We start from the raw sequence: 24,236 nt of genomic DNA on the forward strand, positions 1-24,236 counted from the left end.
GAATAGTGGGCGTGGGCCATTTTTCCCATTTTCCTATAGATTTCTTTATTTTTCGAAGCAAAAGTGGCTTCAGGTTGTATTGTATTGTAGGCCTTGACCGATTTACCTCAATTTCAATACCAATCTGCATGCAAGAACTTTCAATCTTTGACTCAAATATGAAACTGGTTGCTGCGTTACCGCAGACAGACAGATGACCAGGCCTAAATCGATTCAGAATTTGATGCTGATCAAGAATATATTTATTTTCTGGGGTCTCTAATGGCTCCTTCTAGGCGTTGCAAACGTTTTGACAAAATGAATATACCCCACATCCTTTGATGGCGAGTATAAAAAGCAAATCAATCTTTACATCCGCATAAATTTAATGTAATCTAACTTAACTCAAATTGTGTGGTGTCGTAACTATGTAATTCTGTGTTATATTAACCCGCCGTATATAAAAAATTTGTTATGTTTGTTGCAGAACTCACAATCATCATCATAAATAATTTATATATTATTTATTAAACAATCTACAGGGCAGGTGTTAAACGATATGACATGACGGATTAGCATCTAGTGGTGGATATAAAAATCTACACAAAACTATTGCATCGATAACGTCAGTATACAAGTAGTATTTAATTTAAAGCAACAGCCGGAAGGTAGGCAATAGAAATTTTATTATTACAATTCAAGAAAAAAGATATTTTATAGCAAAAGCTATCTAAAAGTGTTACAAACAAAAAACGTATTTACATTTTAATAAATGCTATAAATTTCTTAATTCCTTTTATACACCTCTGTATGTAAATGCAATATTTATGAGAGATAACTAAACTTTGAATTATCTGCATTTAAGCAAAATTACAAATTATTTGCAACATACCACAAATGAGGTGTTGTGTTACATTTCAAAGATTTTCTTCAATACGGACTTAAAACTAATTATGTAATGAAAGCAGCCACTTGAAATAATATTTCAAGCAATGAATATTAAAGACTCTATTAGTTCTTTTTTGCATAGGTTCGTTGTCGACCAAATGCCAAATAACATGCTTCATTTTATATATGATGTTGATATTAAATTTACTCTAGCTTCGTAATGTTTTTTAATATACTTGATCGTCGAGTACCGGCAAACGAATCCATCCATAGAGTAAATTGCATATATAGAGTGAGATAGATCGAAAAAATTGAAAATCAAGAAGAAGACGAAAGACGACAATTTCAAAATAAAGGGAAGAGGACGGAAGTAATACAGTATGGAATATTTTTTCATTTATGCGCAGAAATAGAAATGTAATTAAAACCTTCGGTGAATGCGACAAAGAAATGGGAAACCTCTTTCCCTTCTAGCCAAAAGAATCAAACTGAACAGTCGTGCAACGACCGTGAAGTATCCTCACTTTTATGCATTTGTTCATTAATTATTATACAGCTCGCGGTGGGTGTGTGTGTGTGTGTGTGTTTTGATACCAATAATGTATATCTTTGAGAAAATCGCAAGGTTCCATACGCCTATGAAATCGAAAAGAAAAAAGGGAACTTGTCCAGGAGTGAAAAGAAGAAAAAAAGCAGATGAAAATTTGTTTGATTCCAATAACTTTCTAACTATCTGGCACTGATACCGACTGGAAAGTATTTCGTACAAGTAAAGGCACACAAAGGGAACGAAGCAATCGGCGTATTGGAAAACATTACGAAGCTAGTAATAATATAAATAAAAATGTAATAATAGGTCTTCTGATGAAATCTATAAGAAAAAGTATTATGGAAGAAAAATCAGAGGACAACTCGCTATCGTCATCAAGATATCTCATGTAATTTGCAAATTCTTCCAAGAAAAATTTGCCCAATCGGGGGATCAGTCCGCATCTTATCTTGCTTATCCTCCGAACAGATCGTCATCCATAGATTAATCCCTATTGAGAAGTAATCTATCTTTGTATGATCATTTCTAGTTAAGTCGAACGAACCGGTAAATAGCAAAGCGAGAAGTCAAAAGGGCTCCGCTCAGTTCGTTCTTCCACTTTTTTTTTTTTTTTGTTTCTTGCTTCGCACCGGTTGCGGCCAATCAAAAAATGCTTTGCAGTCAAATGAAAATGATGAAAAAAAGCAAAGAAAAAAAAAAATGGAACAAATCGAATAAGTTCAGCCAGTTAGTTGATCACAACTGGGATCTATGCGATCACTATGGAATCTATGAATGGAAGATTATTTGAATGTATTTCTGGATTTTTACATTATTTCCGATATATGGAGGTAAAAAATGAGAATTAGCTTAAACGCGCTCTTTTCCCGCCACATATGTTATTAACATTCGCTTTAAGGGGATCGCCATTTTTTTATGATTTAATCTGTGCCGAAAAACTTGGCTTTCAATTATACGTTGCTTGTTAAAAAGACTTTAGAAATGTAATGCTTTTAAGGAAATTGCAGTTAATTGAGTTTGAAAGAGAACGCGTTTAACATAAACTAGACATAAAATAAATTGGATTAAGTTACCGCACGCACCGCAAACGAAAAGAAAAACTATAGAAAATTTCGCATATCGCACCTTTACACTTGGTGTGAGAAAAACAATTACTTATATTTAAATGCAATGCAAAATATGTATGTAGTAAGTAGTCTTGTATATAAGACAATAAGACTGTAAGACTTGTAAAGAATTACGTAACAAAAGGCAATAGAAATAATACACAAGTCATTTGGATGCAAATAATGAAAAACAATTACACTTATGCATATATATATATATACATAGATATATATACATAGATATATATATATATATATAACACAAATGGCCAGAGACGTATAGGCATTTAATTGTAATTTGATACGATTGAGAAAACTAAATGGAAAATGAGTAGAAAACAAGTGGAATTCAATGAATTAATTAATAAATGCGCACGAGACTTACGTTAACTAAGTTCTCTCGTCGTATTTCATCGATATCATCACGTTTCGAGATGCGTTTCTTCCAATCATCTTCGCCGCTTTTCTGCAAAGCTGCTAATCGATCGGCTATAGAACTTGTCTTAGTTATATTCAAAGCACGCTGATCGGGACCCATGACCTTCAACAGAAACGAAAGATATTTATATATATACATATATACACACCGCAAATCGTGTTAACGTAATTCTTACTTACTTGTGTTTTAGAACGTCTAAGGTCTCCTTGTAAAAATGCGGGTAATGCTGTGGGATTTTTTAAAATTTTTTCTTCTTCTTCTCCGTCTTCCTTTTCGTAATTCACTTCGAAATTGCGTTTACCTGTTAGATGTTCGAAGTTTTTAGAAACGTTATCAATAGTATCTTGTTGTTGTTGTTGTTGTTGTTGTTGTTGTTGTTGTGATTTTTGCTCAATAATATCGCCAGAATTTACAACATGACGTAGTTTCACGAAACCACCTGCTAAGGGAGGTAACTGTGGGCCAATGCCTATAGCTATGGCACCTGGTGGCGGTACTATGGCCGAATGACTTTTGCTCTTAGCTATCAAACTACTGTAAAAAATGAAAAAGAAAAGAAAATATATATTATATATATAATAATGAAAATGCGTTGATTTCTTCTTCTTTTTTTAATTTAAAATTCAAATTGAACAGTTATCCGAAAATTCATAAATTATTTTTTTAGTAACACAGACATGCGTGCAAGTATTCATTATCATTTATATAAATTATGAGCTTTCTTAAATTAACTAACAAACAAATTAATGGTTTTTATGTGCGCTCGCATCGTACATTTACACCTAATCTAGAAACAAGTTTTATTTTATAGTCGCCAGATTAAAGTAGTCTGATATTTTCAATATATCGTTACGCTTGAAAGTATTGAGAGTCGTATGTATCAAATAGCGCGAGCAATGCATGGCACACACTTTAAAAATCCCAAGTTGATTTTCCCTTCTCCCAATCTACATGCCCCGCTCTCTTTAGGCTGGTAAGCCTTTGCAAATGAAATTCAATGCTAACAACTCTTCGTATAACACAGGTGATGCGGATTGAAAATATGAGACAGCTATTGACAAGTAAAATGTCCCATTCCATCTAGAAATCGAAGATTTTTGAAAATCGCATAGATATTAGATATGAAGCAGAAGGCGGAAATTGAAGGCGAATCCATACCACATACGCAGTTCATCAAAGCGGATCAAAGTGGAAGTTGTAACTTATAAAGTAACGTATAACTGTAATTACATTTTACATATTATGCGAGCATAGGCCTAAGCTACGATAGGACGAGAACTAGGTCATAACGAAAACAAATAAAAGTTGTACAGTCAGGCACGAGGACGAGCATCGAATACTTTACACCGTTTCGACCAACACGGCACTTTGCGTTTTTTCGTCACAGAATAGTAAAAGCCATAACTCGTTATCATCTAAACGCTTACTTTTCGTAGGAGCCTTGTGTGCGACTTTTATATAAGAAATGTTTTAAAAAACGGATCTACGTGCTTCAAACATACCGCAACAGATATATTTCATAAAACACGTGTCTAAATAATCTTTCGCTATAAAATCCTAAAAATTGAACCGTGTTGTGAAAAGGATTCAAAAAAATAGGCTACCAGATCGAAATTTTTACGCCTATTCTTCTGTGGGCCAAAATATAAGTTTCTACTGATTTTTCTCGAGATATATAAAAAATTGCAAAAACCTTTCAAATGTTCGGTTTATGTGAAAAGTGGTCTGATTCAGCTCATTTTTAATTGCGCTCGTCCTTGGGCTAAAATTCTTCAGTGGACTGAATTTTATCAAAAAATGTCAAAAATTGCGGTCGTTGAATACAAGAAAACAAAACGGACAGATGGACGGGCAGGCTGAAATCCATTCAAAGAGTGTCATTCTGAACCGATAGGTGAAGTAAATGGTGGCTCTATCCCAAAGTGGGTCTTCTGAGTGTTGCCTACATCCGCGCAGATTTAATACACCCTTGTACCAATTATTACGTAATTTTTACAAACAGTTAAAATTTTTATATTCTTGACAAAAAAAAAAAAAAAAAAGAAGAAAACCGGACCGCGAGCGACCATCAAATACCCTACACCACTTCGCTTAATATAGTTTTCAAAATAGGGTGTTTAAATGGAAGGCGGTAAAAAAAAGTTGGTCTGACCCGAACTGCTTCTAATACTTGCGACTTATGAGTTGAACTTGAGAAAAGATGACAGACGGATGGACAGACACGCTCAGAAGCGGTACCCTGCCTCGATCTGTATAATAAAGTATGGGCCTACCTTAAGCTCTTCTGAAGTTTGTTTTGAAGTTTGTTTTTGCGCGTTATAAAGGTATTAAAAAAATTGCAAAATTTTTATACAATACAATAGGTGGGAGGCGTGGTCAAGTTTTTTGCATTTTTGTACACAGATGCTACAGCATCGCCTATGGAATATGTGTTCGAATTTTTGTACATTTATTTGCTCTAGTTTGTGAGTAATGAGTAAAAAAGCAATTTTTTATACCTATTAAAAAACAGAAGTACTCTGAGTTTACGTGGTGCTGTGGGCGTGTCTTTCGACCGATTTGAGCGAATGTTTCTGCCAAATATCAAGGCGATAACTTCAATTTAGCGGCCAGGAGAATGTTTACAACAGACATTACGCAAATGGGAAGATGGACAGACAGACAGACAGACAGACAGACATGCTAAGTGTCGATCGATTTACAATTTGATGGCTCATCCCTCGCTGATCGGTCTAAAATTCCGTGAAAGGAATGGATAAATGAGAACTGAAGGAAAAGAATGAGAAAAATTAAATAATTTCAATAATGGATACAAGGCTGCGAGGGCATGGTCTTCAAGGCAATGCCAAAAGCAACGGCTTAACATATCTTCACACTTAACTATTGAAAACGTTGAAATTCCACAATTCGTTGAGTGAATGCTCGAATATGGATGAAACAAGAAGAAGAAGAAGAAGAAGAAGAAGAAGAAGAAATAAAGAAACTCTCTTAACCTATGATGATGAAATTTTAATTAAAGGATTTTGGAAATTTTCAATTTGTATTCTAATGAGCAGATTTCGCTGGAAAGAAGCTTAGATTGAGAGGAAGGGTATTCACGATTCGTTTTGGATTGTTTGAGTAAATTTTTTTCTATTATTTTTCCTTCTCTTATTAATATTAGGCAAGCATGCCAACCGGCTGCAATATCACAGACAGTGGTCAGCGTGAACAATTTTTTTTTTTTTTTTTTTTTTTTGTCGTCTCATTAAATCATGTTTCTTTCTGGTTTATATGTGCATTTTAGATGTAAAGTGAATAATAGTCAATCAGTGTTGGTTAGTTAAAACCGGATATTTTGAATAAATTTTTTTTTTTTGATTAAAAATTTGTGTCGACATCAATTATAAAATAGTACGATGAGAGTCACGACATTTTCTATCTAAATAAATGTAATGGATTATCTATCTATTATTAATGATAATCGCATGAATTCATACGTTTTCATAGAGTTCATGATAACCGGGGCTAGGTGTTCAATTTTGTATATACAGTTTTTTATTTAGACAATTATTACGGCAGCTAATTTTCCCATTGAATTTGCGACAGAGGGAATCGCGTTTTATTGAACTCGACCGGGCCGTAGGACTACGTTTACCTTATCCTTACGCCATTTTATTGCTTATTATCTGTTTATTGCGGGAAAAAATCCCAAAAAGAAAAAAAATCTGAAAGCGAGATGAAAATGACAAGAATTTATTCATTTTTTTTTTTTTTTTTGTTTCTTTCTTAAGCCGTTTTCCATAGCAGCACTTCAACAGAGAGAAGAAACTTTATTTGCCCACCAGCCATTAATTAGGTAGGCAGAATCAAACGAATTTCTTAAGATGTACGAACTGTTTTTTTTTTTTTGCAGTTCGACAATGAGAAAACAAGAACATTATAGTCGGACAAGGCCGACCGTTGGATACCCTATACAGCATCGCCTAATACAGTTACCCATTAAAAGTTTCACTTTATTTTGATGCAAACCCAAACATTTGATGAATGCCTTCCTATCAATCCGACAATTGATTGTTTATGCGCTCGAAACAGGACTTAAGTCTGTTCGTTGGGATTATTTTAAAGTCATGAAGCAATTGTTATTATCCAGTCATGCAAGGAAACGCTTGAGTCATTCGAAATAAAATCTGATATATTCTGAAATTTACGTGACCAGTATGTCAACGCTTTGGAGGACATCGAGATATGTCCCCTTTTAGAGGATTTACTGCCCACTGAACATATGTTACTCACGAAATGGAAAATGTGATTAAAGATTATCCTTATGTACTTCAAAAGTACTTATCATAGGTGAAAACTTTTTGAATGAAATGGAAAAACGAAAAGATGGAAATTAATTTAGTGACTTAATAAAAGTCTTTCAAAGTGATGCGCCTTTTACGATAATTTGCAAACTCTCTCTCTCTCTCTCTCTCTAGATGGCCTTTTCTGCACTTGGCGGACCTACACACTGCGCTAGGCCCCGTTTTCCTGACCAATTGCTGTAAATGTTTTTCTCTCTCTTCTTCTTCGTTCTTCTGACTTTAAATTTTTTTAATTTTTTTATTTTTTCTTTGTTGTTGTACTGCCTTAATAGCTATTTGGATTATTTACTTTCTCGCCCATGAATTCAATTAGTTTCCGGAAGACAAATTATCAGTAGCTTTAAACGTCAAGCATTAGCAAGAGAAGGTACTGCTACTAAGCATAGATTGCCGACCGGTTGCCTGAGCTTGGTTTGTTCGATAATTTTTTACGCATTGCTTTCTATTCCTATTCCTCGCTTTTAGTCCAAGTTATTATTGTAGAAATTTTCTATTTTATATTTTTCTCGCCCCCGTAAAAAAAAAAAAAAACAAAACACTTAATTATATAGATATTGATGCAATTGACTACTATTCACACTTGCATATATATGTTACACCATATACGATACATTTCACTTTTCACATGTGCTCACACCTACATCACATTCACATACACTGATGTTGCATATAATTTTCACATTTCAGTAGCGCTTTCAACAGATTTGTAATGAAAAACTGTTAACACTTGTACAGAGGAAAAAAAAAATAGAAAAGAAAAGCAAGAAATAGACAATTGAAAAAAATTGAATAAAAAACAAAAAAAAAAATGGAAAAAAAAAGAAAAAATGAGAAAATCACCGAAGCACGAAATGCATTTGTTAACAATTTATGTTACAATAGTATGCGTTTTTGTAATGAACAATAATAATTATGCAATATCCATAGATAGACATTGTTGTTGTTATTGTTGTTGTTGTTATTGTTGTTGCTTATTTTGCGGATAAATTTGCAATCCTAAAGTCTTCTCACAACGCCATCCCATTTGCATTCGCTTCTTTTGAGGTTATGTCGTGATGCTTGCCACAGTTTCCTCCGGTGTTTCATCAAATTTTTCATTTCATAAAACTGTACAGACCGATTCAAACTTATTATCAAAATTTGTGAGTGTTAGTCGGTTAGGAGCAACTGAATGCTCTTTAATGCCACTGTACTACTTTTATTTTAATCGTTCCACTCAAAGCAATAATAATACGAGGTCTTGTGCAACAATTTCATTTCGTACATGTATGTATTAGGAATTTCCATTAGTTTTACTGCTACCTCATTAGGTGAACTGCTACCGGTATATATATATATATATAGCGGTTAAATTCGACGATTTTGTAATTGCTCTTCCGCAAGCCTTTTCAACCTTCGTTATTTTTGTTGTTCAATTTGATGAAAAGTGCTGCTGAAGCCCATCAAACACGTTCAGTAGTTTATGATGATGCTGCTCCGTCGTATCGCCATTGCCGGTTTCGGTTTCGGTTTCAATGGCTTAAAAACGGCGATTTTGTGAATGCGAATGACAAAGAAAGGCCTCGAGGACAAAAAGAGGTGCAACGACCATGAATTGCATGACTTGTTGAACGAAAATCGCCCAAAACTTGCCAACAGCTTACCAGTTAATGAATCAACTGTTTCTATATGTTTAGAGGCGATAGCAAGGATTCAAAAGTGGGGGAAAGTGCTACCATATGAACTGACTGAAAATGCCATTTGGGCGCGAGTTGTCAACTACACACTATTGCAACTTGAATGGGAAATTCTGGCACGCTGAGCGTACTCACCAGACAAGGCACTCGGTCAATACCACTTGTTTGGATCGATGCTGTATCGCAAAGTTGAAGAAGTGTGAAAATAGATTGATAATTATATGATCGCTGCCAAATCAATATATATATTGTTTCCACACGATATCGCCATGTTGCCGATTTTTCTCAACAAATACCTTTTTCAAGAAAAAATTTTCTCCTTTCAATGAGATATGCAAGTGCAAGGACTAATAAGCATATTAAGACTGTACACCTGACCCGGACTCATTTATTGGACCACCACTTGGTTTATCATTTATTAGATACTTTGAAAATGATAGATATTTTCCTTAAAGTTATAGAGACAGAGTTGAGAGGGAGAATTTTTTTTGGTTTGCAATTTTGCAAATTTTGCTTTGCATTCTCTTAAGAAGGGAGCGCGAACAAAGAAAGTTTAATGCACTTCGCCTCCGGGATGAGTAAATGATCTCCTCTGGCTATACAATAAAAGTTTCTGAGGGATAAAAATTGTTAAAGTTTTTATCTACAGTGGGGCATTACTTTGCTTTCTCTCTCCCTTACAGGGTTTTTTTATATATGTGTGTGTAAAGAGCACAACAGTAAAACGACAGATTGTCCAATTACTATATGTATTTGACTTATGCATTTGAAATTCTTTGCTATGCTCACGAAGGATAATGTACCTTAGCAGCAGCTGCAGGCGCGGCGGTGAATTTCGTGTGCATTAAGCTCTTCTTTGAAGCTTAAAATCTATTCTCTACAAATTGCTAGCACAGCTACTACTACTAAAGATATAAAAATATATTTCATTTATAATTTAATTAATTGCAATTAATTTTGTAAATTAATTTTTTAATTTTAAAAAAATATACATATATAGATGCATATATAATACATTGCACAAAAGCGAAAACCTTCAACTTGGTCGCCTTAGCATTTTGCGCAATTTTTATACCCTACATCACAAGGTATATTAAGTTTATTCGAATGTTTGCAACACCCAGAACGACTTAACTCTAACTGATCTGACTCATTTCTTGTTACGATCATTTTGTCTGTCCGTCTGCCTGATTTGTCTTCTTACGTTCAACCTGCCTACCTGAAATTTATTACACGCACTTGTTTTGGCCCAAGTATGGCCAAGGGCGACCGGTAAAAATGCTTTAGACCGCACTCCTCCTTCGACCGTGTACAATGGCATAAGGTGTCTACCTATTTAATGATGGGCTGTGGCATGCTATAATGCTTTTTCCTGCTTTATAGCATAATAGTATGTATGCATATACGCGAGTAACTATATATAGTTAACGTGCAAGTGCAGAATATACATTTAATTTCAAGTATTAATTGAGTAGCGAAAAATCCAAGCATTTCTGTTTACTGCAAATTCTTTCAAAACATTCTTCTTTTACCCCTCACTAATGGAAAAACTCAAAGTTTAATTAAATGTTATAATAAATAAATGCATATACAAAAGTGTGAATAAATGCATGTATTTATGAAGACATACATACAACACTTTAATATACTATCACTTGCTATAGCAGATATTTCATTAAATTTACTTATTGATTTGATGTTCAAGGTAATAAATTAAAAAAGATAAAATAACAAAAAAAAAAAAATAAAAAACTGTGATTTATTCTTATAAAAAACATGACGATAAATACCAATAATTTCAGATATGAATAGAATCAAAGTGAACATTAACAAGACTATTTACGTATATATACTGGTTACACTGCAAAGATCGTTTGTGGTAAAATGATCTTAAGCATGTGCAAGCATTTGTGCTATACTTCGGATGACTTAATATAGATTCACCTTTTATTCTGCATTTTCGTCTATCTGTCTGTCTGTCCGTCCAACATTCGTCAATGTATTGTTTGTTTGTTCCATTTATAAGTGAGTTTTCTCGATATATTTCGCCATACTTCTGAGACATCGACATACTGTAAGCAGACCCGTTTGAAAATGATTGGCGTATAACCATTTTTGCGACCACTTGCCATATACAACTTAAATATAAAAAAAAAAAAAAACCGCCATTTTTAATTAAAATTTAAAATTTGTATTTTGACATAACTAATACAAGTGGAAAAACTTAGCTCAGGTGGTATCTTTTGCACGCATATACATCTTCTCCGAAAAAAATACTCTTTACGGTATATTGGGCTACCGCCCACCTTATTAAATAAGACACGCGTCAATCAAGTCAATGGATCATACATTAATGACGATGTAATTGTGGCCGCAGCTTTAGTGAGCACACTCACCGGTCGGTCATACACGTCCCATGCAAACACATGTCCTACTTGTACCTCTGTCTCTCTCCTCTCTCTGCCGGCCTACCACCCCATTTCTCTCTACCCATCGCCATTTTAATATACCTACAGCGGATATCCACTCAATAACTCATCATATTTAAGAAATAGCAAAACAAGAAAAAAGATCCAGTTTTTACTATAGGATGATGATGATCCACCATCTACGCAAAATATGAATTATAAATAGAAAACAGAGTTGTATTTTTGAATTGCAATTTTTTTTTTTATTAAATTACAATGTATATAGGACAAGGCTGAATGTGGTCTAACACACATCGGACATTGGTCTTGGATCTTTACGGGTTTGCCGGCACAAACGGTTTTTGCTGTCTTTGCTTTGGACCATATTGATTTATTTTTCCGACTTTCTTCTCCCATATAAAGTTTCCCGTGAAAAGCAAGCGTTTATACGGTAGAAAGGTATAATTTTCGATCGGTTGTGAATAGGTGAACAGGGAACAGGTAATTTTGGGAACTTTGGAAATCATTCCGAGTCCATTCTGCGGAACAAATTTCTTTGTTCATTTTTATGGAATTAATTTGACTTTTTTCATTAAATGATAACAACAACAACAAGAATAACATCTCATCAGTAAATATTTAAGTTGATTTAAGAAAAGAGATGAGAGGATTTATTAGTATAGAATGATGAAATTTATTTATCTATTTGTTTACACATAAAACTCAGTTAGAATAAGTAGACAGTTGAAGTTAATTCAATTGACTCTTAGATATAAGATCTTATGCTTAGTAATAAATCTTGTAAAACCACTTATTTTTTAAAAGTCATTTCGTATATTATTTTTTTTTTTTTTTTCAGACAACAAACAACACAATTTGATATTTGTAGTCAACAATGTTTGGCAAATCAGTCAGCAATGGAAAGGTGCACAGTTGCATGGAGCACTGAGAAATTGTTTAAATTTATTACAAAAGGAATGAATCGGTTCGGGCTGCGTTTCGAGCAATACTTTGTGTAAAAATCCTCTTCAACGCTGAAGCTCTCCTTTCTCTTTTAAGCTATGCTACGTAAGCACAATTGTCACTTGTCGGACTTGTCGGAAAAGAAAACATGGTGTCATTGCTTGAAAAGCACAATTACATCAACAAAAGTCAATAGTTTGATCTGGTTTACGGTTTGGAGGTTCTAGTTGGATCGCATTTTTGTGACATCCCATGGAGAACGCTACAGACACAACGAATAGTGATTTCTTATCACTGAGACCATACAAATCCTGACCGCATCAATTTGTTGAAAGACAGGGTGTAATCTCGCGAAGTGCCGATGTGAAGAGGTCGTTAAGTACCATGTGATCTTAAATTATGCTCTATATGAGAAAAAAGTTCCGATTTGCATAATTTCCCGGCAGAAATCACTAAGCATTAGTGCTTGGTCTTCTTAGAATGATCTGAAGAATTTCGATGGGAAAAGTTAATTTTTTGAATCGGCTCCCATGGCGTGATTTCGCATAAAAAGTATGCTTCAATTTTTGATAATTTATCAATTAAGCAATGAATGTATTAGGCAAAACGATGGTAGGCCCTACCCAACCTATTTTCATTTTGCTTGCATTTAATTACCTCTTAGTATATTATGGTCGAGTAAGACCATTTTATAGCTTGTCCAGTGTCTCTTAATGAAGAATAAATTGAGTTTTCTATTTGAAAAGTTATCAGCTTTCAACAATGGACCGCGTGTTGGATCCGCCCGACCTAACTAGATTTACTCGCAATCCTATAATGCTTACTATGATCGATTGCATCTGTTCTAGAGGGGCTTTCATGCATACAATCCATACAATACTTCTAGTTGTCTTACATGCGTCAGAGTTGTGAGTTTTATACCCACCATTATGATCTTAACCTTCAAATAGATAAACTCTTTTTCAAAATGTGTATTGTGTGTGTGAAGTTATTTTTAATTGTCAATCAAGTGTTTTTTTTTTTTTTAGATTTTGTGGTTAAAGCGTCAAATCTTCAATTCACTGACAATCTAATAGTAATTTAATTGAATTAACGAGGAATAAAGGAGTTACATTAACTTAATCGTTTTGTTTGTTATTAAGAAAAAATACAAATTGGTATCAGCTTCTATGATAAGCAAAAAAAAAAATAGAAAATAATTGCATTGTCTTTATTACGTAATGCGAGTGAAATGAATCAAGTGAGCCATGGTGTGATGCAAAATGTTTTGAACGACGAGAGACTAGAGACTAAGGAACTTTAGAACCGAGAAACGAAAAGAAGATAACTTTGGATAGGCAAAATAACCAATCTGGTGTGAACGGTCGATGAAGTCCTCTAAAAAATTCAAACGGTTAGTTTTTTTTGGAACTAAACGCCAGCACGAGCAGCCAAGCAGATAAGAGCCATGATTATTCCCCAGTTCGTATCCCAGTGTGGTCGAGCTTTCTTCGGCTGAATCGCGATTGGTCGCATACCCACCTTTCCCTATGCCTTTCTCTTTCCTCACTTCTTTCTCACCGTATATCGGGTTTCACGTAAAGTCGGGAACAGATTTTCCAAATGATTTCACCATAAACGGTTAACAGAGAAAAACTTGAGCGGCCTACGGTCCCTGCAATTGATCTTAACACGTATGTGTCCGGCTGTCCGGAATAAATAAAGTGAAATGAAAAGAAAAACCGAATTGAATACAACGAATAAACTGATAGGTATAAAAATATTCGGTTTTCACCATTTTACAGCCAAGTGCGATATTTGACAGTTGCATTGACAGTAATCAATACGCGTAAAAAAAAATAAACACCATCAGACTTCTCTATAATTTACGACCTTTAGTTTAACATCAATTGTTATTATTTCTGTGTTTTTGTTTTTTTTTTTTTTTTTTTTTTTTTGAATTAATTATAAATGAAAATTACCTTCAAGTTTTCATTTATGTTTTATGCATATTTTTTTTTTTTTTATTTATTACTAACATTTTTTATTACTCTTTGTAAATGACTTGGCGTGACTGGTAATAAAGTTGAATTTTTTTCTTTTTCAACAAAAATTACAAGTTTTATATATAAATCATGTGCAATTATGTCGGTATTTTTTCGCAATTTTCTTATTTATTTTAGCAAAGAGAAAAAATGAAAAAATGAAAAAAAAAAATAAGAAAAAAGAGCAGATGATCACTTAATTACAAAACTTTTGCTCTCTCTCATCTTTAGCTACTATTTAAACCTAAGAGGTGTCAATGCCAATGGGCATGGCTTGTAATGATGTATGTAATTAGTTTCAATATTCCATGAATTGAAATGTTTTTTTATATATATATGTATATATATTTTTTTTTTCTCCTCATTTTTATTTCCCACGCTTATCGCTATTGACTGACTGGCAAACAGTTATTTGAAAGATGCTACGGCATTGACTTGTAAATTAATATTTATATATCTCCCATGTATACAAGAAATGAAGTCAAGTAATTAGGCTAAGATTGTTATTATTATGGTTATGGTTATGGTTATGGTTGGGGTGGTAATGTGTAGGAAACTTTGAAAAAATTAATAGAGAAATTATTTAACTTTAAAAACTGGCATCTCTTAATTTGGTTATGTTCATCCCATACTTCCGTAGGAGATGCGCAGGCTAAGCTACGTAATTGGAACGAATGTTATGTAATGCTTAAAACATAACGAGTGAGTTGGCGAATAAGTTGTGTGATTAGGAGAGACAAAGTGCTTTTATAATCATTCCTTACGGAATGAGAATAAGAATTCCCTAACTAAAGTTGAATTTTCCAAAATGCATTGACATTTTAGAGAGATGAGAGATGTCCATCATTTTGCCCAATCAATGACAATCAATGGATAATGATAATGAATTGGGGATTTTAGGACGGAGTTACAGTAACGTCCTTCAGATTCAATTAAATGAAATATTTCGCCATTTGGTGCGATTCGGTTAATTTTTTCTCTTCTCACTTCGCAATACTATTTTCCAGAAATGCAAGAGAAATGCTTCCTTTCTGTTGCTCAGAAGAAGCAGAAGAAGTCTTCTTTTTTGTTCATTCGTTCGAAGGGCTGTGCATTGTTTAAGCGCAATCTAACAGGCGTAGTTCTTCAATTCCATTCGCTAGTTTTCGGGAGAATTGCAGCGGGTCTCGGTAGCTTAGGCAATGGTGTTGGAGTCAGGAGTCAGGAGTCAAGTAGTTAACGTATGAACGGCACGAAACGTAACCTTGGATGATTTGCTTTTGTAATTATTTCTGAACGCGATACAACAACGTATGCTTCGCATTCCACAAGCAATGCATTGAAAAAGACACACTTGGACGTTAATTGCAATTACATGTGTGTTTTATTAAAAGTTTACTCTTGGAGCTACAAAATGAATGACTGACTCCCTCCCTATACAATTAACTTATGATAGTTAGACTTGACCCCGCACCCCCGCATTCCCGGCACTTTTTAAATTCGCAATGAAATCTACTATTCACTGCATGTTTTAGGAAAAGTGTTAATTAATTTATCGAAGAATTGCATGATTATGTTTACTAAGCTCTAGAGGCTCTCAGCCGTGCTCGGAAGCATAGCTCAGCAAAATGACAGCAAATGAAGATTTAAACGATTAATCTTCAACGAACTACAATATATTTTTTACATCAGCTTTAAACAATGTTATCAGCAAATCACGCAGTATAAATGCCTTTTGATAAATACCTTTATTAAGTTTCTTTAATTAAATTTGTGCTCTTTTTTGCGTCGACAGTTCAAAAATTTTAATTTTCGTTAGGTGTTGTTTTCTTCAAGTGAATTAATTATATTAATGTTACAAATCAATCGATTGGAATAGAGTTTATAGGGTGCAAGGATATTCTTTTCGCATACGTTGAAATTATTTAATTTTCATGCAAAGATCTCTCCACATGATAGCATGGAAAATATGCTTTTTACACATTTTACATGAGTGACCTAAATTTCTTTTTCGATTCTATAAATTTTCTATGCCCAACAGGTGGTCGGTCACTAGTTGATACAATGTTCAACGCAATGAATTTTGCATTTTGTAACCGTGTCACGCAGACGCACATTTGCATATATATTTATGTGCACACGACTACGTTAGAGTAGATATCTAATAATGCACTGACGGCGTTGACATTCAGGTAAATAGATGCAAATATGTGCATAGATCTTTGTGTTCATAAATATTGGAAAATATTTAGCATTGACACAGCAGTGGTTTTCAATTTGGTGGCCTCTTATTCACATGTAACGTGCATTGCCATTAATTCATACACAACTATACTGCGGCTTATAAAGATATTCGATGTGCAGACCCTGTGCCCTGCATACGAATAGTTGTCAATCCTGGCTTTAAAGTACAATTTTTTTTTTTTTTTTTTATAATTTTCACATATCGCGAGTTCGCGATTTCTTCTATGCAAGAAAAAATATTTATTTTTTGTTTGTTTGCTTTTTTCTTTTTTTTTTTTTTGGCTGCATACGTACGTAGGTGTACACTAAATGTTTTTGTCCATATTCATGTGAACGAACGAAAACATTCTTACATGGTTGAATGGATATTGGGTTGGTGGGTAACTTAATATTATTTACGATTTTGCGCAATATGAGTGACAAGCAGTTGAAATATTGCAGATAGAAGTATGAAATAGAGTAAGATTTGTGGTAGTTCAGTAATTTGATTAAAGAAACAACATTTTATCTGTTATGGGAACAATAACTAACTGGCTGGCCACTTAATTAGCCAATACACACAGAAGTAAGTGGGTTTTTGTTTTTAACAGTCAACACGATTGCCTCGATGATACAAGTTTCCAAACTGTTCCAGATATTTCATGTCATTAGCATGGTTTCATCGAAACCGTATATTATGCGCATGGGACGTTGAATAAGTTCTCGTTGTTTTCCAGGAGAGCACTCAACCGCTACCACAAGATGCTAAATGAAACTATGACTACCCGTTTACACCCATCACCGAAGGATGAGATGGGTATTCAGTTTGTCAAAACGATTGCAACGCCCGGAAGGAGGCATCGGACACCTCACAAAGTGTATATATTCGCAATCAGCATCAAATTCTAAATCGATCGATGCATAGCATGTCCGTCTGTCCGTCTATCCGTCTATCCGTCTATGTAGCGTCTGTTGTAAACATTCTCTTGAAGCAATCGACTTCAAGTTTACCAAAAACAGTCCAACAAAGCTCTTGCATGCAGGTTGTTATTGAAAATGAGCCAAACATGTCGAAGGACACGCCCACACCACCATGTAAACTGAGCAAGTCTTTGTTTTCAAAAGGAGTGAAAAATTTGTTTTTCGAAAACAGAAAAAATCAGCTCCGACCTCTCCACATTATAGAGCCTGAAAATGTTCTTCTTTTACTTCGTTTGTCTTTTTTTGGGGTAAACGGTGATGGGTGTAAAAGATTCGGTTTTTACCGAATTTAATCTTCTTACTTGGTTCTTTTTTTTTTAATTTAGCTGTTATGGGACTAAATGTCCCTGCCACCAGTAAATCCGCTAAGAAACTGCCGACTGATATCGTTAGAAAGAAACTAGAAGTCTTACCTTACGAGACTTGTATCCAACACATTTTCAAAAGTCCTAGGTAATATCGAGTGGCTGAGATTCTGACCTTAAAATGATACTATTTTGTAGAACTTTCGATTATAACAAATTCGTTTATGAAAACATGTCATTTTTTCTAAAACAATTCATTAATCGTTTCATGTGGAAATTGTGAAGTCATTCGTCGAGTTACTTATATGGGTTTCTCACTTGATTAACATTTTTTGCCTCAATAGATTTTACATTTGTAATGCTTTCCTAGCAATAAAATATTTCCACATCATAATTAAAATTTTTCTTAGTAGAAATTAAGTTTTAATGACAATATTTTACACAGTCAAGCACACATGTTATTATATAATTGCATGGTTAAAGATATTCTTCACTTGTACATATAACCTGATCATTATATAATTAGCGGTTGTTATCTGGTTTTTATAACAGCCAGCGATGATTTTAAGCCAAGCGAATGCAATGCATTTCATATTATGTTTGTAACTTACGAACTGGTTACCATAAAAGTCGAGCAAGCAAACTTTTTTAAAGCTTTTCACTTTATTGCATTTAATAAAATTTAAATCAAGATCGGAAGGTGAATATTCATTGGCGAATAAGAAGAGAATGGAATCGAAGTGAAAAGAAGATGTTTAACATAACATAAACTAGCAGCCATAAATAATGAGCGCAATTTCGACAACCATCACGTGGGTAAGAAGGAACAAGCAATATAAAATTAGATCGGGAAAGAAGTAAATGACTGAAAATAATTGCAAGATTGATATGCAATTGCAGGTGGAAGCTTGCTAGTGTATATATATATATATATATATATGTGTGTATATATATATAGTGTATATGTGTATATATATATATATATGTGTATATATATAATAATATTAATTATCAGATAAGTATTGCTTGAAAAGAAAAAGCTGGAAAAAAAGTTTTTCTTAGGTCATTGTTTCCTATACATTTTAGTGGATGCTGTCGGCAAATCCTGTCGGTACTTACTACAGGTAGTCGAGATATTTCTGAGTTGTACGCTCAAGGCCTTATCCATTTTAAAATGTAATGATCTTAATGATGTTTGCTGGTAATCAGTGTTTAGCAGTATTCCACAGTGGCCGCAATATCAAACACTTCATAAACTAATTGAAGCTTAGAAATGCTCTCGCAAAAGCCATTCGCTGCAAATCATCATAAAACGGTTATAAGTTTATTTTTAAAGCTTCCTTGTCGCTCATTTAACATTTCCGTATATGCTTTTGTTTTGTATTGTTGGGCGTAAAAATGTCGACTTGTTTCCTTTTCAAATTAATTTCTCTGCTTTCATGCAATCGCGATTTGCTCAGGTAACTTGTCTACGAGAACGGAGCGTGTGTATGAAAGTCACCGCAAAGAAAACAATTAAAAATGATTTATTTATATGCTACATAAAATGATTACAAATGAGTTATAGAATATATCGGTGCTTTAAATTCATTATTAAAAAATTTATTGTGACAATAATTTTTCACGTAATAGATGCGGCCGAAGGAGGATGACGAAAACCACCTTTAAAATATCAATAAATAAATCAATGATGCTAAGCATTTTTCAATCATCAAATGCATCTTACTTGAGATACTCTGCAATCTTTTTTTCAAACATTAACATGATATTTTTATATAGAGTAGGGTGAATCTGCCGTAATAAATTTTAGGAATTTATTTAGGAATATTTTGTTCAAGCAATATTTAAAGGGAGAAATATCTATTAAAAGATCTGATTGGGATCTAATCTCTTTTAACAACATTTATAGATAATATGCATGAATTGAATTGAGCCGGTTAACCTGGCTGATCGTATTGTTAGGCATTAACAAGTCTTGTACACCGTCAGCGCTAGACTGGAAACACTCTTCTTATACGAGAAATTATATTATTATAAATATAAGTAGATTTATACTAAGCCTATTGAAAATGATTAAAATGAGTCAGCTAATTAAATTTGTCTTTGCACGGATCGTTTCGAATAGCAAATCCACATGTTGCGAAATCATAGAGAAAAGCAACCAAGCTCATAGTTGACACAAAAAAGTTTATCCGGCAGCAGTCAATTCAATTCTTGGCAGAAGTCGTGAGAGCTTTCGAATCACTCTTAGCCTAATCTATCTAATCAATGTTTGTCCCGATGAAGTAGCGTAACTTTGTGAGTCAGTAAACGATGTTTACTCAATGCACGATATTCGTTTTTAGGCTCATCATCGAGAGTTGAGGAGTATATTCATTTTGTCAAAACGTTTGCAACGTCCAGAAGGAACCATCAGAGACCCCACAAAGTACATATATTCTTAACTAGCATGAAATTCCAAATCGATTTAAGCATGCTCGCCAGGCCGTTTCTCCATCTATTGTAAACATTCTCATGGCAAGAACATTAGAAGTTCCTGCACGCAAGTCGGTATTGAAAATGCGCTAAATCTGTGAAAGGACATGCTCAATAAAACTCTTCGTAAAAGAAAACTTTGAATGCGAAAGGTTGAGTTGACTGTTCTCAAGATAAGTGTGCCGTTTTCATTCCACGCGAAGCACTTTTGTATGCTAGGGTTAGGATTTAAAAATGAATTAATTAAATCAGTTAAACTGTTAAACAGTTATGGTTTGAATATTTACGATTTTATATATATAATTTATATTATATATATACATATACTTTGTATTATATATTTATATATTATATATTTCTCTGTCAGAGAACATTAAAAAAATTTTCATTTAAATTTTTAAATTTTATTAGCGTGTACCGAAAGCGGCACATTTGGCGTGGAAATAGCCTCTCCGTAAAACCAGCATGACGGGAAAAGTTGTAAAAACCTTCAAATTAATTAATGTAACGCACTTCCCCCTACATATATATCTATATATAATATATTTTATATATGAAACCATAAACTTAGAAATGTAATCGACTAATCGCATACTTATAACCATTTAGGATAACCTAAAAGACGAAAAAAAAGTGAATGATCATTAAATTCAAACAATATTAAACGTTTTGTGTGTATAAGTGATTGTACAACGGTGAAGTCAAAACATTAAAATTACTTTTAATTCGAAAGTTAATGAAAGATGTAACTAAAGTTCATCAGTTGCTTTTTATACATGATTCATACAAAAAAAAAAAAAAACAAGAATTTCTTTGTTATATAGTCGCACGCAGAGAAATATTCTTTATGCTTACGGCAACATAACAATAGTGTGGTAGTGAATATGTTTGCTGGTCTGCGCTGGTTAGTGAAACGTCTCCCACACAATAGGTGGTTGAATGTCCGGATAATTGCTGCTCAGTTGCTAATGTCAACGAACAATGCTACAACAATAGCGAAATGAGTCGTGTAATCAAACGTTCTTTAACTAGTTCTTAAGTTCATACCAAAGGTCAAAGATTTTGAGAATAATTTAAGAACATTATAAGAGAGAACTTGAATTAATTTCAGTTGAGTCACGTTAGGTAAATCAATTAAAATTTTTAAGTCTTCACTACGTTTACTTGATTTTGTTTGTACTTTAACATTCACCCCTAAGTAAGCAAAAGTTATTGCCTCGAAATGGTATTAAGTTACCGTAACGCTAATAATTTGGCAATGGTGATGTACATATATATATATATATTTGAACGGCTAAATATTCTGAGTGAACTTTCTACTACATACCCATCCAAGAGTTAAGGGATTGCATCACTTACGAATTTTTTACGATACTTGCATGTATTTTGACAATTTTTTTGACTACATTGCCGAACCAAAAAATACCTCATCGGGATAACCATTGAATAGATATGACCCTAAAAGCGATTCGAAAACGGTCAGGTACTTTTCTCAACACATTAAAAGTTTACAATGAATGTTTTTCGATATTGTTATTGTTATTGTTATAAATTTACCCAAATAATAAATTCTAAGACTAAAAGCACTACCATCTAAGACTTTCTCGAACTTGAAATTTGAACTCACCACCATTGAGTTGCTAGTCGGTACTCTTGCCTACTCGGCCACTCAGACGGGTGATGTGGATTTAGTGTTAATTGCGTACTCCAGTGTAGAATTATAAATTATTATTACCGCTTTTTTCGCAACACGTGAAGTGTCAGTGAAATCTTTCACGGATGCAGAAAAAGCATCAGATTTAAGCGGGAAAAACGCAGAGATAACTTCAAACAAAGAGTATTTGAATATGAGAATTTCATGATGTGTGGAATAGCAGGCTAATGATCAAAATTAATGAACAATTTTTTGATAGCATATCTCAAAATTTTGAACTCGTATTTCGCGAAACGCGACTTTTCGAAATAATATGCAGCATCACTCCAATTGTTTTTCTCTCTTCCATTTGAATTTTTTGAAATTTCTTCAAAATCACATTTCAGGTTCACTTGAGCTGCCTTCGATTTAGTCGAATATTGTTGCATTTTTTCCTTATAATATCCGCTAATCACACAAAAAACAATACTTTTCAAGTTCTCTTGATATTTTTGCAACTTTTGGACTCGATCGATGTTTTTCATTTTTCTGGTTTTATTTAGACTCATTTGGTTGCACCTGAGATATGTTGTCTGCCCACAAATGTCTTAAATTCAAGGTGACTCAAGGGAATGCGCCCAGCGTTGTCATTCCTTAATAATTTCCTCAAGTGTTATTTTTTTTTTCAATGCTTTTCCTTCAAAGCTGTCAAATATATATATGTATATATATAAACCAGAGTGAGGTAACTCGATAAAATAAAATGCGTGATTTTTGGTCTCTTTAATGAGTGTATTACATCAAGATTGAAGATGTGGACATGATTTCACGGCGCCAAGCTTTCAATTTTCTAAAAAAAAAAAAAAAAAAAAAAAAAAAGAGACAAAGAACAGGTGCAGCCTACAAAGTATATCAATTTAAAATTTGATAGAACACGGGCACGAAAGGGCTTTTATTCGCCTTTAGCCAAAATACATTTTTCTATTTAAAATTTTTCGCAACATGCACAGCTTTCGTTTGCCTACTGAAGCGTAAGGATATATTCATTTTGGCAAAACGTTTGCAGCACAAAGATAGTAACTTTGAAAGCTTCATAAGGTATGTACTTGCTGGTTACTACCAAATTCTAAATCGATCAAGGTCGATAGGGTGGTTAATATTCTCCCGACCGCAAAAGCTAAGATATTGGTTTCAAATATGTGAAAAACATTCAAAATTCTTCCACAGAAGTCGATATTGCAAATGGGCCGAATCGATTAAAGGACCCGTGTGTGGTACGACACCGGCTTCAACGACTTTTTATTCATTACTTATAAGCTAGAATAGAACATAAACGACAAATATTTCCACGTAAGTGAAACGTCAATCACGCCCATTAAAACTTTGGTTTTCCTTTTTTTTTTTCTTTCCTTTTTTAAATAAAATTGATAAGTGCAGAAGATTCGTTCGCAGCCAAATATAATTTTCTTACTTGTTATACCCTCAGCCATTTGTGGTACGGGATATATTAAGTTAGTGCGGTCGTACGTAACACGCAGAAGGGCTTAAGAGACCTTTTATTATACCGATCGATTCTGGATCGCAATTTAAATTGATTTAAGCCTGTCTGTCCGTCTGATGACTGTCCATGTAAATTTATGTTTAAGCTCCAGGTCGCGATTTTTGTGATATATGAAGTGTTTTGCCCCAAGGACTAATGCTATTGAAAATGGTTCGTATGAGTCCTCTTTTTCGACCACTCCACGTATAACATCTTATTCTCAAAAGTCGTTATATGGGAAAAAACTCAAATTTTCAAAATTTCTCAGCAAAGATGGCTAAGTAGTAGTATTTGGGTATTCTAAATTGATAAGGAAACTTTAAACCGACTGAGGCCCCCTTTTAAGCCCCCTCATATAACGAAAACTGAATGTAATGTAATATAAAAAAATTGATTGTACCAAATTTGGAACTTCTTGGCCTATTTTATGGATTTTCACGAAATTTGAACCTTTGCAGAGCAGATGGTGATGAAAATTGACCCATAATATTATAGTAATTTCATGCAAATTGTTTATTTTTGGATCTTGCCCTATGTAAGGATTAAATTTGTAGTAAAAGTAGTAGTTTGCATCTTGGGCCCGCTGCCCCATAAATAGACACATGGACAATATGCCATAATTTTTGTGTTCTATAATAAAAATAAAGATTGTGTTAGACAATATGGTATACGGTATTTAATGGTCGGCCTTGTCCGACTGTAATATGCTTACTTAGTTTTT

The 24,236-nt window shown here is 33.7% G+C and overlaps 1 protein-coding gene across 8 annotated transcripts in view; it reads right to left on the minus strand.

The window, feature by feature from the left end:
- Window positions 1-24,236, minus strand: part of LOC119632721 (supervillin) — a 297,800-nt gene that overhangs the window by 48,722 nt on the left and 224,842 nt on the right. For all 8 annotated transcript variants that reach the window (XM_038025795.1, XM_038025798.1, XM_038025797.1 and 5 more), the window contains 2 exons: window positions 3,142-3,496; window positions 2,909-3,064 (listed from right to left, as the gene is read on the minus strand). In XM_038025795.1, coding sequence (XP_037881723.1) covers window positions 2,909-3,064; window positions 3,142-3,496 — 511 coding nt within the window. The remainder of the gene's footprint in view (window positions 1-2,908; window positions 3,065-3,141; window positions 3,497-24,236) is intronic.

Source organism: Glossina fuscipes, unplaced genomic scaffold (assembly GCF_014805625.2).
Source record: "Glossina fuscipes isolate IAEA_lab_2018 unplaced genomic scaffold, Yale_Gfus_2 1, whole genome shotgun sequence".
Classification (NCBI taxonomy): Eukaryota; Metazoa; Arthropoda; class Insecta; order Diptera; family Glossinidae; genus Glossina; species Glossina fuscipes.